Genomic DNA, 14833 nt, shown 5'->3' with positions numbered 1-14833 from the left:
TGGGTTGCATTCTGGAAGAAAGTGGGGTGTACAGTTTGTGAATGTAAGCAGTAGGGGTTTTGGAGGGAAGTGTGGTGAAGGAAGAGAGTAGGGTGGGTGAAGGAAGAGAGTAGGGTGGGTGAAGGAAGAGAGGAAAGTACTGTTACTAACTCGCATTTAGGTAAAAATGCACTTCCGTAAATAATTGAATTCATTCAAAACGTATCCCAAAAACAAAAAACAGATAACAGAAGCTCGAACTGTCATTTGGGCGATCGGGTTCCGATTCTGGCTTGAGGTAGTTGCTTGTCTAGCCGCACTGATGAGCTGTGAAACAGCGAAACAGTACAGTATGTGGATGACTATATATATATATATATATATATATATATATATATATATATAATTTTAGTCATTCAATGAATTTAAAAATTTATGACGCGAAATGTTTGAATTTCAAATCAAAAGATTTATATTATTCTATGTAAGGCAAAGAATACATTTGAAATATTATAACTCCTTATCCTATAGGATTTCGATGTCTACCATCTCTTCAGAGTAGAAAATATTAGCAAATAGTTATAATGGTTTACACCTTATTTGCTAAATCACAGGTTTCCATACCAGTTGATTGTTAGATAATTTTATTCTAAAGTATATATATATATATATATATATATATATATATATATATATATATATATATATATATATATGATCTTTACCTCAAACAATGGCATATCGTCACTTAGATGGAAGGGGTTACTATTTGGGGCCATGCCTAAGAAAGAAGAAGTTGGTTTACGTTACATTTTAAGTTTTGCAGTCAGGGAAGCAAGTAGCCGGAAAGGAATTCCAAAGTATAGCTGTTCGAGGGAAGAAGCTGGTAAAGTAGAAAGCTTTTTAGCATTTAAACATGGAAGAAATGTAAAACTCGCCCTGGCAGTCGAGTTTTACATTTCTTCCCTGTTTTTTTTTTTACGCACATTTTATCTTTCTTTCAATAATATCATTGGAATTCATTCCCTTTTCCTTGTACCTATTTGTGAATTATTCCACGGATTTCTTCCTTTTGGATTACTTTGGATCATCTTCCAATTACGCGATTCCCTTGGAATTTACTTGTGCGAATGGAAATTTAACTAACTTTCTTGGATTCTGCATTTTTGGATTTTACCCTCATTGGATACTTTACCCTTCACCAGACTATCCATTCACATGAAATCACTTTTTTATTCACCCTATTCCCTCTCCTTCACTTTTTGTTACCAAGTAAGATCTATGACTTACTTGTAGTTTCATCAAATACTTTTGCAAGCAAAATCCGATCCCGCATTTTGCTAAATCCTACCCTCTGATGAGAAGCAAAGTATTTCTTCGAAACTCCGCGGATTAAGGACTATCCACTTGGTTAGTGTTTCCTTTTTAAAATTAAATATGTTTTTAACTATTTTTAAAATTTTATATAAAGTAATCTCACCAAGATGTAAAAGCTCGATAAAACCAAATAGGGTATAGAGCTTATAATAAGAACAAATAGTTAATAAAACATGTTAGAAAACATGTTTTATTAACTATTTGTTCTTATAAGCTCTATCTACTATTTGGTTATATCGAGCTTTTACATCTGGTTGAGATTACTTTATAAATATTAATTCTTTCATATTCATAATATACTTTAGTTTTGCGATCTTGGATCATTTTGGTAAACTTAACTGTAATTCTTATTTCATTATATATATATATGTATATATGTATATATATATATATATATATATATATATATATATATATATATATAATTACGAACCACAAAATACCTGTTGGTAAAGATCAACAATTCTATTTCTTATGACCACATATTGCCATATATATATATATATATATATATATATATATATATATATATATATATATATATATATATACTAGCAAAAGTACCCGTCGTTGACTGGGTTCAAAAACAGCCTACAGAAAATGGACTCTGATTTATGAAAGTATGATAGGTTATGAAAAGGAAGGGTTGTAAAGAGATAGCTTCGAATTTGGGGGTATCAAAACCAAAGCAAAATATGATGAAAGGAAAAATAAAATAGATAAGCCCCATAATTTATTACACCATACCTGTTCACACTGAAACACTAATCACAATATTCTGTGGATTTATATTAAGAAAACCTTGTTAAACTTTGTGACATATTTCCATTCTATGAAGGTCAGGCGCGAACGAACACCCCATTATTTTATTATACCATATTTCTTCAAACTGAAACATAGTTATCAAAGTATACTTACGCAGGTAGATATGAAAAGACTTTATTAAAGTGTGTGCCTATTTCCATTCTATGGAGGCCAAGCGCGAACGCAGACCCCACAATTTTATTATACCATCCCTATTTAAGTTAAAACATACTTATCAAAGTATTATTATGTACATTTATATCAAAAACACTTGTAAACGTTTTTTTTTTAATTTTTTAATTTTTTATTTCCATACTTTGTGAACCAGGCGCGTACGCAGACTCCCACAATTTTAATGAATCATCATTATGTCAGATCATACATACCCATTCCTGTGTCTCGATACATCTTCTATCATTATATGTGATCAGTTTTCTATAATAGTCAACCATATAGGAGCCTATTCGTGACCAGACACACACACAGATGTTCAGCTTTATATATATTAGGCACCGCCAAAACTGGGGGAGGGGCAGTTAAGTACTTTTTGGCGGACCGTCTTTTTAAAAATCTACCAAAAATCAGATAATTATCCGATCAATACGAAATTTTCAGCGATTATTAAGAGAAGAATGAACTTTATAACAGTGTACTTATTTTTCATAAACGATATATATATATATATATATATATATATATATATATATATATATTTGCCTACAAACCTCCCCCCCTTGTTTTGAGGGGATACAAATATGCTTAAAATAATCATCTGAAACTGAACACAACATATTGTGTTGTTGTAAGGGACAGAATTATAGATTAAAAAAAAAATTGTTTGCATACCTTATTTTGACGTCTGAATATCAGAACTTCGATTGTGTTTAATTATCCCGCTTTTGAGTTTTGAAGTGTGAAATTCGGTGAATATGTTAAGTAAAATAATTAATTTAAGTTAAGTTAAGCAAAAAAAAAAAAATTTTTTTTAAATATTTATACGAAAAAAGCCATTTTAAAATCTTTGATAAATAAATCAACATTTTTTTTTTTTGCGAGCCGAATAATGCATGACCATTATTAAACAGGGTATGCTTTGAAGAATCGATACAAAAAAAAATTCGACAAATATTGTGTCCTTTGTGTTAAAAATAGCATCATTTTTTCGTTCCCGTTTGAAAACGTTTGCCGCCTTTCGACTACGGTGGACCAAACGCGCTGAAATAATTTTTTTTTATTCTGCTTTAAATTGCCCCCCCCCATTTTGGGGAGCCTGGACCCCACACACATACACATTAAAAACCAAACTCATACAAATGGTCACCCATCTGGTACTGGCCAGCCTCAGCGTTAATAATACATTGAACTTTTCGTCACTGAAAAATAAGTTTTTTTTGGCCTGTTCGGTCTTCCATAGTTTGCTTTTTATCAACTTCAAACGTAAACATTGTCGATCTAGACTCTAGATCGACGCGAAGTAACTGGTTTCCTATATGAATAAGTGGAATTATTTGAAATCCAGGTACTTATATTATAATATTTTTGCATATTCTCATAGAAAATCATGCTAAATCTTAGACAATAAATAAATAAATTAATTATTTCAAAAATCTTTTTTTTTTTAAATATTTATGTACGTTTTTTGTGCAAGACAAAAAATGTCAATTGTTAACTTTTGGGGAAAATTTAACATTTAAAATTTAATTAAAAATAGTAGAAAATGTTTTAGATTATTCTGTTTTCTATATGATAAAATTCAGGGTTTTATCTTTCTGGAAAAAAAAAGTTACTCAGAAATAATGGATTTTAATAAATGTAATTTAGTTTTAAAAAACAACAACAACTTGATTTTTCGGCCATTTTTGGGGGTGCCTCATATATATATATATATATATATATATATATATATATATATATATATAGTCATCCACATACAGAACTGTTTCGCTGTTTCACAGCTCATCAGTGCGGCTAGACAGGCAACTACCTCAAGCCAGGATTGAAACCCGACCGTTTGTACGGCAGTCAAGGCTCCTAACCATTACGCTATTGGCGGCTGCTTGAACGAGTAGTGAGTTTAACGATGTTTTATGACTGGATATGTATAAAAAGAATACGAAATGTATAAAAGCTTTTCTTTATTCGTTTTCAATTCGTGACGTGCAGGAATACAAAATAATATGAAAAAAATTAAAAAACTTTTTTTACTTTATATATATATATATATATATATATATATATATATATATATATATATATATATATATATATGTGTGTGTGTGTGTGTGTGTGTGTGTGTGGCAATATGTGGTCATAAGAAATAGAATTGTTGATCTTTACCAACAGGTATTTTGTGGTTCGTAATTTTTCAGCACCATCAGTCTAATGAGAAGGTATCAGAAGAAAAGAAACACACACTTGTACAGAAAAATATAATTTATATTTGTTTTTTTTAATACTATTGTAAACACCATTCCGATATAATTCTAATATCGTTCCTATACCATTGATACCATTTTACCTGGGTGAACACGATTAGCCTGCGGTAGGCGTCGGTTAGAATGCTAGAACTGTCATGTCTTGTTTATGAACGCTTTCCTTTTTCTCCACGCGTTTTCATTACCGATCTTCCGTCGTCAGCCAATCTACCGTTGTTAGTACCCCTTTCCACCCACAAACCATCGGTGCTTTTGGCGTCACCATCAGTGAACTGTTAATTCCGTTGCCTTTTTACTTTTAAGACATAAAAACGCGAACTTCATTCGAAATGTTCTTCTAAATAAAACTTCAAAAAATTAAAAAAAAGAAAAGAAAGAAAGAACACGGAGAAAATGAAGCAAAATGATGAAGAAGAAAGTTATCATCAGCAAACAGCGTCTGTGATGCCGGCTTTGTCACCAGAAACCACGCACGCGCGCACACGCTCAACAAAACAAACCTCTTCCTTTTCACGCACATGCCCGACCCTTATCTGCCGTCTCCTCCCGCCACTCTCTTACTATAATACTTATTGCTCATCGCTGTAGACTTTTCTGGGGAGTCTTTCTCCCAGTTCCTTCCCATCTCACTTTTTTTTTAGACGCACCATCCTCGCGCCTTCCACCAATTCTTCATCTTCTTCCGTTTACTGCTGCTGCTGTTAAACCCAGCCACGCTCACCTCGTGTACAGCAGCCGTCGCTGCAACTACAATTGACAAAAACGCTCCTTACTCTCCTTTATCGCGTCTTCCTTGCTCTCCTTTTTATTAACCGTTTGTCCGCTGCGCCTCGTCAGTGTTTTATTGTGCGGATTTCACTGCATTTTATTCACCTATTTTTTAGTGTGTGTATACATCCGTCCGTGTGTTTATTTATTTATTTATTTATATTTTTTATTTATTTCGTACCGTCCCCTACCCCATCCACCAATCTAACCATACAACCGGCTGTACCCACCTGCAATCTACCCATCCAAGCCGACACGCTCCCGTGATACGCGTGGCTCAAACACCAAGACCGCGCCTTCTACTACTACTTCGTTAAAGACGACACGATATAGAAAAAAAAATATTACAGTACGAATGTAAAAACCCTTTTTGACACCAGGTTGCCACCGGCAAAAGGCGGATTCTGTACCTCTAAGTGTTTATAAAATCAGAACTTGTCTCTTTATTTGGTTCTCTCGTCTCCATACTTCATCTTTCTTTTTCTATTATTCCTATCAATAGTATTCCTATCAATATTATTATCAATATTATTATCATCGAAAACCAAACACGCTGCGTGGACGAATAGAAACACACATGCAGACTTGCATTAGAGACACGCCGTGCGACGAGGAACATTGGATCAATCGAAACGTCTGCCTTACTCGATTTATTGGAGGGGTTCGGATTTAATTTTTTTCATCGTTTTTTTTTTAAAAAAAAACAAACAAACATTTTCGTCCAAAATATTTCCTTTGCTATTCTCGTCATCCTTTGTTGAGGAGTTGGAAATGATGAAGATTGGGGGATACAAAAGGAATCTGGTGCGCCTGTATTGCATGCAAATATAGTGCCAAAAAAAAAAAACTCGTAGAGAGAGAGAGAGAGAGAGAGAGAGAGAGAGAGAGAGAGAGAGAGAGAGAGAGAAATTAAAAGGCTTCGGAAAAGGGAAAAAAAGGAAATAATAACCGGCAAAGAAATTCCTGGAAAAAGCGGGACATTTTTATAAACACAAGGGAAAACAGAATACGGAAACAAAAATGGAAAATTCAAAATCCCCAAAACATCGGGTGAGTAATAAGCCTTTTCTTTCTTTTCTTTCTTTCTTTCTTTCTTTTTTTCTTTTTTGCTAATTTCCTTTAACCCTTTCTTGTCTTTTCTATTTCTGTCTTTCTTCCCGTATTTCGTTGTTTCTTTCTAAGTCAAAGCACGTGTATTTCCTTTCGTTCATTCTTTTTGTGTTTCTCTCTCTCTTTCCTTCTTTCTTTTCTCCTTTCTTTTCATTCCTCTTCTTTATTTCTGTATGTATCTATTATCCTGTTCTTTCCTTCCGTATTTTAGTTTTTTTTTCTCTTTTCTTTTACTCTCGAATTCCAAAACGCAAACGTTCTTTCTTTCTAACTTTCGTTCCGTATTTTGTTTGCTATTATCTATTTTCGTTCTTCCATTCATTCATTTAGCTTCTTCGCTTTAATTCTATTTTTCTCTTTCTTCCTGTAAAAATCGGGTTTCCTTTTCTTTCCCCCATGGTTTTTTTCTTTTTCTCCTTTTCAGTTCAAAGGTAAGTATCATTTCTTCTTCTTCTTCTTCTTCTTCTTCTTCTTCTTCTTCTTCTTCTTTTTCTTCTTCTTCTTCTTCTTATTATTATTTTCTTCTTCTCCTTCTTCTTCTTATTATTATTTCTTCTTATTATTATTCTTATTATTTCTTCTTCCTCTTCTTCCTCTTCCTATTATTATTATTTCTTCTTTCTCTTCTTCTCCTTCTTCTTCTTCTTCTTCTTCTTCTTCTTCTTCTCATTCTTCTTCTTCTTCTTCTTCTTCTTCTTCTTCTTCTTCTTCTCCTCTTCTTCTTCTTCTTCTTCTTCTTCTTCTTCTTCTTCTTCTTATTATTATTATTATTTTAAATAGTTTTACTTCACTTTCTTTAGTTCATATTTTCGATATCTTATTCTTTTTTTTCCACGATTATTTCGTTTCAACATCATTATTTCTTTTTCTTTTTCTTTATTACTTTCTCTTCCTCTCTATCTCCTCCCTTTCTTTCCTTTCTTCTTTCCTTCATTCATTCATTCATCCATTCATTCCTTACTGTCTTTGCAGACGTCATAAACCATGCTACGGCCATATTTCCCAAACGAAACACCTTTCCGATATTCTAGGGCTACAAATTAACATCGTTTATATTTGATGTCTGACAATCTTCAAAATGTCCCGAGATTGCCGCCAATCTCAGTTCGCATATTTTTTATTATTTTTTTTTATTGAAATTTAGTTTCCATTTTACATTTACTATTTATTTATATCTATATTACATCTGTATATACATCTGTATTTCTTAAGATGCAATTACTTTTGGGTAAATTTGAATAATTTATTTATTCCTATATTGATCGATAAATAGAGAAAATACTACTGATTATGTATATTATATATACATATTATACACATATACAAACATACCTATATATGTGTGTGTGTGTGTGTGTGTGTGTGTGGAATGTACACATACCTGCATATATATATATATATATATATATATATATATATATATATATATATATATATACTCCTATAATTTTGTGTGTGTGTGTGTGTGTATTGATGTTCATATTAAAACCCCTTTTTTTCTTTTGGTATTTATTTACTTGCCCACGAAAGCAAAATGTGACACAAGATCGTTTTTAATGTGGGTGAAATCCAGCTTCCTAAAAGAAGGGCAAAAGGGGCACTGGTATTAGCCCAAGCTAATGATTTTCTCAGTATAGAGAGTTTCTCCTCCATTGACTAAGGACAAATTAAAGTGTAGCATCAGAACAGATATTACACTTTGATCTCTGCTTGAAGGCCAACGAGCTTTTTTTTTCTTCTATTTATTGGTATTTATTTGCTTCCCCCCGAAAGCAAAATGTGACGTCGTTTTTAATGTGGTAAGGGGGACCAGCTCCCCAAAAAGAAGGGTAAAAAGGGGCACTTTGGTATTAGACAAAAATAATGATTGTTTCAGTTTCCCCTCTACTGACCAAGGAAAATTAAATTAAGTGTATCATCAGAACAGATACTAAACTCTGATCCCGACCCGAAGGCCAAAGACCTTTTCCCTATTTATTTATAATTTGCTTATATTTGCTTCCCCACTGAACAAATTAGGCACCAGGCCGATTTTTAATGTGGAGAGTGAGGGGGACCAGTTCCCTCTCGGGGGAACTGGATAGTGACAATTGGTATGAAGGGTTTCCCCTCCTTCCTTTGATGGTCCTGGATCTGACCTTAAACTATATCCAGTGGTGAGGCCCCAGCTTGCGGGCTTTGGGGAGTGTGGAGCCACCCTGTAATTGCCATTGCTCCCAGGTCCACTCTGACCCGGAGTGGTAGTACCTGTTAGGGTCCCAACTATTGGTTAAATAGAAACCGACTTGAAAACAACAAATATATTCTATTAAAAAATTTTTTTTCAAAATCTTTGGATTCTGCATTAAATAACCTGAAAAGGGTTGATATGCCGTAAAACAAAAACAACCGGACCCTACATTGACCAAAACTGATTGCTCAAGAGCAACGATTTGATACGTGGAATTGTCCCCACATATAACTTTTAAAATACAACTTTGTTATATATGGGTCGCGGAATTGCATTTATCTGCAAAAGATCTAACTAATTTGCATATTCTTTTAAACATTCATTTTAATTAATTCCTTATTAGTTTTTTTTTTCGGGGTTCTCATGGGATGATCATCTTTAGTTAACTATTGCGTGTAAATAAATAGAGAAAAGGATCAAAGTGTAGTATCTGTTCAGATGCTGGGCTTCACTTTTTTCACTTCATCTTTTTGGTCTCGGTTAGTGGAGGAGAAGTCCTTCATGACTAATACATTTTTTTTTAATTTTTGTTACTAACTAGATTGCCTCTTTTGGGGGAGCTAGTTTCCTCTTATATTAAAAACCAACCTTGTGTCTTAATATGTCCTCGTGGGGAGGCAAGTAAACAAAAAACTATTACACACTATTAAAAATTATATTCATGCATATATTCTACATGATTTATAGTTGCGAAATATTTGCGTGAAAAGTAAACACAAATCTCTTGCTATATATACATATGCATGCTTATATATATATCTGCTTAAAAATTTTGCCTACCAAACTCCTCTGTCAGTTTTGGTCTACAGACATGAAACTTAATATATAGAGTATTCGAATCCACGCAAAACTTTATATTTGGGTTTTAGCTGGGGAAAATCGATGCAAAAATAGGAAAATTAAAGAAATAGAATTTGACAGGTGAAGGTCGAACGACAGCATTACGAATATGCATGCGTAACGTAATAGCTATTGGTTGTTTTTTCATTTTTAGCCTTGCAACAAACATGTTCTCATAGCTCAGGCATTAACGTAAAAGGCAAAAGTAAATCCTAAGCTTTGGTGGTGGCGCACGAATCATTTTTTTTTTAATCATTACTATATACGAAATCTACATTAATCAAAATATCATATTTAAGCGTATTTTACGACCGGGCAATGCCGGGCGGAATTATATATATATATATATATATATATATATATATATATATATATATATATATATATATATAATTAAGGGGGTAGTCACCAACAATGTGTATTTTTTAACATTATTTTATTATTCCGTGTCTTGGTTTTTCATTGAGAATTCTGTTTGGATCATTGTAATAATGTTTTTAAATCATTGAAATCGTTTTTACGCGTTTCAGACGTTCTGTGAAGCGTCCTCGTCAGAATTTATTTTCAAATGAAAACAATGTCTGACAAGGACGCTTCACAGAACGTCTGAAACGCGTAAAAACGATTTCAATGATTTAAAAACACTATTACAATGATTCAAACAGAATTCTCAATGAAAAACCAAGACACGGAATAATAAAATAATGTTAAAAAATACACATTGTTGGTGACTACCCCCTTATTTAAATATACATCTTTCTCTCGTTGGAATTCCTTAACCCATTTTATATATATATATATATATATATATATATATATATATATATATATATATATATATGCATTCCATTGGTTAATAATTGAATATTTGCAGAAGTTGAATAAATTTGAATTAATTTTCGGTAATAAGTTTGTGTATTTATTTTCACCTTCGCTATTATTAGCTATTGTTCTATCTATCTATCTATCTATCTGTGCATATATATACACATGTGTATATATATGTGTACACACGCATATATATATATATATATATATATATACATACACATATGTATATATATACAAACACACACATATCTATATAAATGTACACACACACATATATATATATGCACATATATATGTGTGTGTGTACGCATACATATATATGTACACATACACATATATGTACACACATACACCACACACGCACACACGTAACAAAATGCCAAGGACTTATGTACGACATGAAAAGAAACAAGAATCTTAAGAAGATATCAATCATTCCAGTCATTATAAGAGCAACCGGGCTAATGAAAAAGAATTTCAAAAACTATCTGGCGAATATACCCGGTGAACCAAGTGCAAGAAAAATACAAACAATTGCACTTAAAGGATCGGTTATAATATTTAAAAAGACCTCTCGGTTGGAGTAACTAAACTAATGGGAGAATGTTTGACATCCGGTAGAATGCCCCATCCACAGGAAAAACAAAGTGATAAGAAAATTAAAACAAAAGAGATGCTGGTTAGTTGCATCTCAATGACATAGCTCTGAAGTCGGAAATATAATCTCATTGAGCTTATTATTTGAAACAATTTCAACGATATTCTAAGAAATATATACCTTGAGATACATACATATATATATATATATATATATATATATATATATATATATATATTATAAAAACTTACATGTGTTAGATCAATTTTATATAAGTCAACGAAACAATTTATATAGGCCATCCATGAGAGACTCAATCCACAGAAACTGTCCCGATTACTAACTATACTAAAGCATTTCCCTATTTCTTATTCCTAGCGACATCGTATATAGGCTCCATAGATATAAGTGAAATTATGTGTGTGTGTGTGTGTGTGTGTGTGTGCATTTCCCTACCAAATAGCTCTGTCAATTTTCAGTCTACAGACTCGAGATTCGACATAAGGGGTATTGAGATTTGGGAAAATCTTTATAATCGGTTTTCGGCCAGAAATTAGGTAGGCAAAGGGTCAAAGTTCGACGATTTGACCTTTGAAAACTCTGCCAAACTCCTCCGCAATTTTGGGTCTAAACACTTGAAATTTTAGATGTAGGTTACTTGGACATCGATCAAACTTTTGAATTTGATTTAAGCCCAAAACAATAAATGTTAAGGGGTCAAAATTAGGGTCAAGGTTTAAAAAAAATTGACCTCTGCGGTCTCTACCAAATTAGTCAGACAATTTTTGGTCTAAGCATTTGAGATTTTACATTTAATCGATTTTTGACCGTAAATTTGGATGCCAAGGGGTCAACGTAAAAAAAAAAAAAACTGGACCTTTACTGTCTTTAGCAAACTATTCAGCCAATTTGGGTTTAAACATTTGAAAGTTTACGTAAAGGGTATTCAGACATGCAGCAAGTTTTTTAATCAGTTTGGGGGCAAATATTTGGCTGCCAAGAGGTCAAAGTTGAAAGAGTTGACCTTTGCAGATTCTACCAAACTCCTCCGCCAAATTTTGGGTCTAAACACTTGAAATTTTAGATGTAGGTTACCTGGACATGAGTCAAACTTTTTAATATATATACATTTTCACATAAAGTTATGAACAGTACATAATGCCCGAGCAAAGCCGGGATGAACTGCTAATTTATATATATATATATATATATATATATATATATATATCCACCAGCAAGCCTCCCGGCGTTTCCTGGTCGTAAAATACGCATAAATATATTTTAATTAATACAGAAACTGAGACATGTGCATGCGAGTAGTATGTTTTTTTCTAATCTGTTCACTTTTTGTAAGTAAAATAAAGAAAAAATATTTGAGCTGGGATCGAAACCAAAACCTAAAGACAGTGAGTCAAGTACGATAACCATTAGACTAATGTCACACGATTTTTAAAAAGCGTTATTTTTTTTTCTCCAATTTTGCTCCTTTAGTAGACGTTTTTTTCTGGATGAAAACAGATTACATAGTTTTCCGTATGTCTGAATATCCTACATACCAAATTTCAAGTCCGTAGATCAAAAATTCGTGGAGTATATAGGTTGAGAAGTCTCCTCACACACACATTCTCACTCTTATAGGTTTATAAGATTATACATTAAATCGCATATATGGTTCTTGTTTTTAGTTTTTAGTGTTTACTTTAATAGTGCTCAATACACTTGTAGAAATCAATAATAGTATGACAATGAGCTTATGTGCTACAATAAAAACACACTTCCTGTTTCATTCCATCTTCAGAATATATCAGGTGCATGAGAAATTTTGAAGTTCTTCGATTGCTTTTATAAACATATTTCAATTTTATCGTTACAGTTTCTACGCTCATCTACATTCATTCCCAACGGCCAATTCCGTGAAATTACTTACTATAACACACGTAAACACATACACAATTGTATTCAACAAGATATATATATATATATATATATATATATATATATATATATATATATATATATATATATATATATATATATAGGTGCACTGGCTCTATCTCCGTTCGCTGCCAGGCCGTCCTTGATGCAATTAAAAAAAAACTTCCGAGATTTATACTACTTAATGTAATCTCTACCCATCCTCTTTGCATTTCCAGTAATTGGATGATGGTTGATAACGTAGAAATGAACATTAATAATTAATAAGCAACACACACACACACACACACACACACACACATACACACACACACACACACATATATATATATATTGCTCATTAATATATATATATATATATATATATATATATATATCATACGCGCTATCGCTTCAGAAGTCCAAAGATCGAGCCCAGAAACAGAATAACAACAAAAGAAAAAACACAGACACATACATGCATACATAAATAAGAAGATAGTTATTAGATATTTGTATGTTCTAATATAAAAAAGTAACATTTTGTTGTTAATTTACACATGTTTGTTAATAAATTAATTTAGCACTGTTGAACTTAACATTGAAAATCGATAAGCAAATGTCATATCTCCTTATATGTGAATGTATGAAACAACAACAAGAACAACAATAACAATAATAATGTTAGCATCGATTGGCACCACAAAAAAATAGTCGAGAAAGATCAAGATGGACAGAAAAAACGAGGAGAGAAAGCACTAACCAGACCTCTACTGATGAATACGAAATAGATTGGGACTTAGTGGCCATTGCCTGCGAAAAATCAATGATAAACGACTCTTATTTCGAAACAGGTAGAGAGTACTGGAAATCTCGGAAGACTTGTCACTCAGACTTCAGGTCACACCAGCGCTTGTTGTCAATGAGTAATCTCTGATGATTACCTGTGTGAGAACTCCTAGTGAGTAAACTGAATCCCTAATAACTGCAGCACAAGATAACTCGATAAGTACCAACCACATCAAAGCAAACCTCGACAAAACACAAAGAAAACAGCAAATGCAAACTCTGTGAACAAAGAGACGAAACAATAAGCCATATAGTAAGCGAATACAGCAAACTGGCCCAAAAGGAATACAAGAACAGACACGACCAAGTGAGAATCATGCATCTCGAACGCACAGACAAGTGTTACAAACATAAGCCGGCGACAGTACTTGAAAACGAGAATCACAAAATCCTGTGGGGCATGGACATACAAACAGATAAACCCATCCAAGCTAGAAGACCGGATGTCGTAATAATTAACAAGAAAGAAAAGTCCTGTTAAATCGTAGACTTTTCTGTTCCAGTTGACTACAAGGCGAATATCAAAGAAAAGTAAAAACGGAGCAAATACACAGAGCTAGTCAGAAAGCTTAAAGGGATATGGATGATGAAGAAAATCAGGATAATACCTATAATAATAAGAGCACTAGGAACAATTCCGAAAAGCTTTGAAAAACGAATGGGAAAAATTGGAATCAGAGGAATGGCTGGAAAGATACAACAAATAAAAATAATGAAAACAGCTTAAATATTAAGGAAACCCCCTTGAATACGGGGACTAATACACATAAGCCACATAAGCGGGCGGGCCAGACAAACTGCTGCAGAGGCAAAACATGGCGAAGCATTACATGAAACCAAGAACATTAAAGCTTCATATTTCTAAGTTCTCTATCCCCAACCCCCTTAAAAAGAGTGATACCAAATAGCCGAGAACGGTCAAGGAGGATGGAAAGACCAGGAAGGAGCACTGATCAGACATCCGCTGGACAAGTGCGAAGAGAACTGGAACCATGGGGAGGCTTACTGTCACTCAAATCCCAGTGGATACCAATGGCCGCTGCTAGCGAGAAATCAATGATAACGCAAATTCATTTGCAAATATTATCGAAAAAGATG

At 33.0% G+C, this 14833-nt stretch overlaps 1 protein-coding gene across 1 annotated transcript in view; it reads left to right on the top strand.

Moving 5' to 3' along the window:
• The first annotated feature begins 5417 nt into the window (after nucleotides 1-5417).
• Nucleotides 5418-14833, top strand: part of LOC145242608 (serine/threonine-protein kinase DCLK2-like) — a 216745-nt gene continuing 207329 nt past the window's right edge. The window contains exon 1 of the mRNA XM_080105720.1: nucleotides 5418-6413. Coding sequence (XP_079961846.1) covers nucleotides 6384-6413 — 30 coding nt within the window. The 5' untranslated portion in view covers nucleotides 5418-6383. The remainder of the gene's footprint in view (nucleotides 6414-14833) is intronic.

This window comes from Euprymna scolopes, chromosome 21, assembly GCF_053919585.1.
Source record: "Euprymna scolopes isolate OS-2025 chromosome 21, ASM5391958v1, whole genome shotgun sequence".
In the NCBI taxonomy this organism is placed as follows: Eukaryota; Metazoa; Mollusca; class Cephalopoda; order Sepiida; family Sepiolidae; genus Euprymna; species Euprymna scolopes.
The sequence above is the reverse complement of the archived record's forward strand: the minus strand, read 5'-3'. Positions and strand labels throughout refer to the sequence as shown.